The following is a 4,396-nucleotide window of genomic DNA, read 5'->3' as shown; positions in this document are numbered from 1 at the left end:
AGCATCACTTATTTGTGAAACAGTGATTGAACTGTTGCACTGTTTCTTTAAGAAATACCCGGAAAACGTGATGTGCGGCAATTACGCGCGCATTTTGAGGAAGAGAAGAAGCGTTTGAGAATATTTACACAGATTCCAGTAACAGTGTGAAAGTGATGGAGAGGTATAGTATTTAACCAGCCTATGCATTTTGTCATATATTAACTCCGCGAGTTAATAGTGTATCATATGTTGTGTCATATGGAAGCTCATTTCCGCCTCATAAGAAAAAAAGCGTTATTTTGTAAATTCATTATGAGGTAAAAAGTCGAAATTAGTACATACCAAGTCAATTATGAGGTGAAAAGTTGAAGTTTTTTTGTTATTTATAACATAAAAAGTCGAAATTAGTACATACTAAGTCAATAATTAGACGAAAAGTCGAAGTTATGACATACTAACGTTAAGTCATAATTATAACATAAGTTGAAATTATGACAAGTCATTTATAATATAAAAGGTCGGAATTAGTACATACTGAGTCAATTATGAGATGACATAGCCTACTAAGTCATATTTATAATGAAAATTCGAAATTGTGACATACTGTCAAATTTATAACATGAAAAGTCAGAATTAGTACATACTAAGTCAGCTATGAGATTAAAAAATTGACATACTAATTCATTTACAAGAAAATGAGACATTATGACACTCTAAGTCATTTATAACAAAAAGTTAAAATTATGACATAAGGCATATTTATGACTAAGTCGAAATTATGACACTAAGTCATTTAAAACGTAAAAAGTTGAAATTATGACATACTAAGGCATATTTATAACATGAAAAGTCAGAATTACTACATACTAAGGCATATTTATAACAAGTCTAAATAAGTCAATTATGAGATGAAAAGTTGAAATTATGACACACTAAATTATATTTATGATAAAAACCCGAAATTATGACATACTAATTCATATTTATAACATGAAAAGTCGGAATTAGTACATACTAAGTCAATTATGAGATGAAAAGTCGAAATTATGGCATATCAAGTAATTTATAACAAAAAGTCGAAATTATGACATACGAAGTCGCATGTCATAATTTTGACTTTTCATCTTATAATTGACAGTGTCATAAATAAGTCTTATTTATTACATAAAAAATAGAAATTATGATGTACTAAGTCATTTATAACATGAAAAGTCAAAATTATGACATACTAAAAGTCAAATTTATAACAAAAAAGTCGGAATTAGTACATCGTCAATTATGAGATGAAAAGTCGAAATTATGACAAACTAAAAGTACATACTAAGTCAATTATAATATGAAGTTAAAATTATGACATACTGACATATTTATAACATGAAAAGTTGAAATTATGACATACTAAATAAATTATGAGATAAAAAGTCGAAATTACGACATACAAAGTCATAATTAATTATAACTTTTTATGTCATTATTTTGACTTGGTGTGTCTAATTTTGACTTTTTATGTCATAATTATGATTTACAAAAACATGATTTTATTTTCTTACGTGGCGAAAATAGGCTTCCATAATATCATGCCCAAGTTAATCATATTAAAGGCACAACTTCATTGTATGCCATAAATAAGTCATATTTATAACATAAAAAGTTGAAATTATCACATACCAAGTCAATTATAAGATGAAAAGTCAAAATTATGACATTCTAAGTCATATTTATAGCATGAAAAGTTGAAATTATGACAGTCATATTTATGACATAAGTCGAAATTATGAAATACTAATTCATATTTATAACATGAAAAGTCGGAATTAGTACATACTAAATCAATTATGAGATGAAAAGTCAAAATTATGAAATACCAAGTCATTTATAACAAAAAGTCGAAATTATGACAGCCAATTATGAGATAAAAAGTCAAAATTACGATATACCAAGTCATAATTAATTATAACTTTTTATGTCATAATTATGATTATTTTCTTCGGTGGTGGAAATGGGCTTCCATAACATCATTCCCAAGTTAAAAATCATTTTATATTAAAGCAAAACTTCACTATAGTATCAGTTACAAACTAATTGAAATTAATTTACACAATTTCAGTTTAAAAAAAAACAAGATTTGTTCAAGGATTGATGCAAGTTTCATTTTTAAAGATGTTCAGATGAAAATGGCATCATCTATAAGAAAAATCATGAGTATCAAATATGATCATCATCTTTTGAGGAAGGTTTATTTGTTCATCTGTCAATCATTATTATATTGCATTATATGTTTTAAAACTATAGAGATTTGATCATAAAACTAAGCATTTAAATATCATCCTACTAATTATATTTATATGTATTTTATGTCAGTATCTGCTATACTGTTATAAAGATCTCATTGTTTTACATTACAAGCATCAGAATTTCATATAAATATCAGAATCTGAACCAAATTAATTTTTTTTTGCTCAGTTTGGGCCTCTGAATAAAATTAAGCAGTTTTTACTATATGAGTTTTAATAGTTTTTAAGTGTCTTTTCACTTGTTTTTTCCCTCCAGCTTATCATGTGAGTGGACTGTCGAGTCATAAGGCGATGGCAGCAGAACGGCTCATCGAAATGCTCTCGGTTGGAGGAGATGTGCTGGTTTTCCAGCGCAAGAGTTTAAGCTCAAAAAGCCGAGATCATCGTAAAGGCTCGGAGGTTTCGTTCTGCAGTCTGTCCTTCAACCGAGACTCGCAGAGCTTCTCCATTAGAGACCGTAAAATACAGCCGATGCACAGGGACAGCTCTGCCGAGACGGACCTCGTTCACTGCGCTTCTGCTGTGGATGTGCAACAGAGACAAAAAGTGCCGTGTGTTCTACTGAAACTGTGCAAGAAGAGGACGTCTGCGTTCAAATACATGCTTTACTCCGTATGCACTTCCACCGAGCGAAAGCTTCACGTTGAGTTTGCGTTGCCATACGAGATGAGAGAGAATATTTCAATACTGCAGGGCCCCACGTTGGTTTGGAGTCACGAAAACTCTGTTTTTTATGCATCCTCACGGACCGGCGGTGTGAAGGAAGTACCAGTTCCCATGACTGTCAAGTTTATTGGTGAACTTCCTCTTCATCAGAGAAAACTAGTGATTTATGGCACCCGAAGTGATGTGGAAAACATACTGTATTTCATAGAAGAAGAAGAAGAACCCTGTAAGGCTGCATGTCTTGTACCGGACGCTTACAGCGCTGTGATCCAGTGCATGATGGTTTTCTCCGCTGAAGAAGTCGGCGGCTCTCTTAAATCAGCTGTTCTGGCGGCCACAAGTATGAAACAGCTGGTTTGTTTTGAGAACGGTCTTCCTCGGGATGTTTGCCTTCTTCCTTACGAGCAACCGCTCAATATTCGGCTGGTTCACACTCTGAAGAATGACTGCCTCGTCGTCGTAACCTTCAGTCAGGGTAACGTCTGCGCTGTGTGGAAAGACACTTTCCAGGTGAGTGTTTATTTGTGATCCGTTTTAATGAAACGTTAGTTGCGTTCGCCTTTATTTCCCCATTGTGACGTATATCGAGTGAAACTGCTTTGCAAACAAGAACAAATGTTCTTCAAGAGGGAGATGTCGCTGCAATCAGTTATTCTGATTCAAGATTACGAGGAATATGAATTTAGAACAATCACAGATAAATCATTTATAATGAACACTGAAATATTCCATAAAAAATAAGAATTGTCGATTTTGATTTCATTCTTAAATACTTTTGATGGTGCTGATAATGTGTTTCATTTTCAAATAATGCTGTGATGTGCTACAAATAGGCTTTATTATTAGTAGTTCAAGTGCGTAGCGCTGAAACCCTATTGTAATTGTTAAATTTTCCTAACCCTAACCCTTTTCGGGTATTTTGGGTTTTTTGAAAAACCTACTTTTGTGAACTAGTCCTAGTCCTAAATTTTGGTTCACGGTCGCTAAGAGGCGCCAAAACGTGGGGTGTGGGCGGAGCCACTTTTACTAAAATGGCTATAACTCAAGAAATGAGATATTTGCACCAAACTCGGTTCACGTGTGTATGGGCTCAATCTTTGGTCACGATAAAAAAAATGCATCGATTGGACATTAGGTGGCGCTATAACTTAACATGAAAACAGCTGTAACTACGCAACCGTTAGTCCGATCGACTTGAAATTTGGCATGCAATGTCTTGGTCCAAGTGGGCATGACAGTTTATGAGGACATTGGCGTATCTCAAAAAACATGGCCGCCATCGGCCAATGAATTTTGAGCACCTATTAGACAAGGTTAATGGAGGTCTGTAAGAATTTTGAAAGAAATCGGCCACTAGTTGGCGCTAACGAGTTTTAAGCATCTATAATCATGTGGTGTTTCACAATATTCATATCATTTGATAGATCTCCTCATGCTGAACAACTTTGCCTCAA

At 33.5% G+C, this 4,396-nt stretch overlaps 1 protein-coding gene across 1 annotated transcript in view; it reads left to right on the top strand.

Moving 5' to 3' along the window:
• Positions 1-4,396, top strand: part of fancb (FA complementation group B) — a 45,563-nt gene that overhangs the window by 30,572 nt on the left and 10,595 nt on the right. Inside the window, exon 3 of the mRNA XM_051906140.1 lies at positions 2,533-3,452. Coding sequence (XP_051762100.1) covers positions 2,568-3,452 — 885 coding nt within the window. The 5' untranslated portion in view covers positions 2,533-2,567. The remainder of the gene's footprint in view (positions 1-2,532; positions 3,453-4,396) is intronic.

Source organism: Ctenopharyngodon idella, chromosome 9 (genome assembly GCF_019924925.1).
Source record: "Ctenopharyngodon idella isolate HZGC_01 chromosome 9, HZGC01, whole genome shotgun sequence".
Classification (NCBI taxonomy): domain Eukaryota; kingdom Metazoa; phylum Chordata; class Actinopteri; order Cypriniformes; family Xenocyprididae; genus Ctenopharyngodon; species Ctenopharyngodon idella.
Note: the sequence above shows the minus strand (reverse complement) of the source record. Positions and strands in the feature narration are given on the sequence as shown.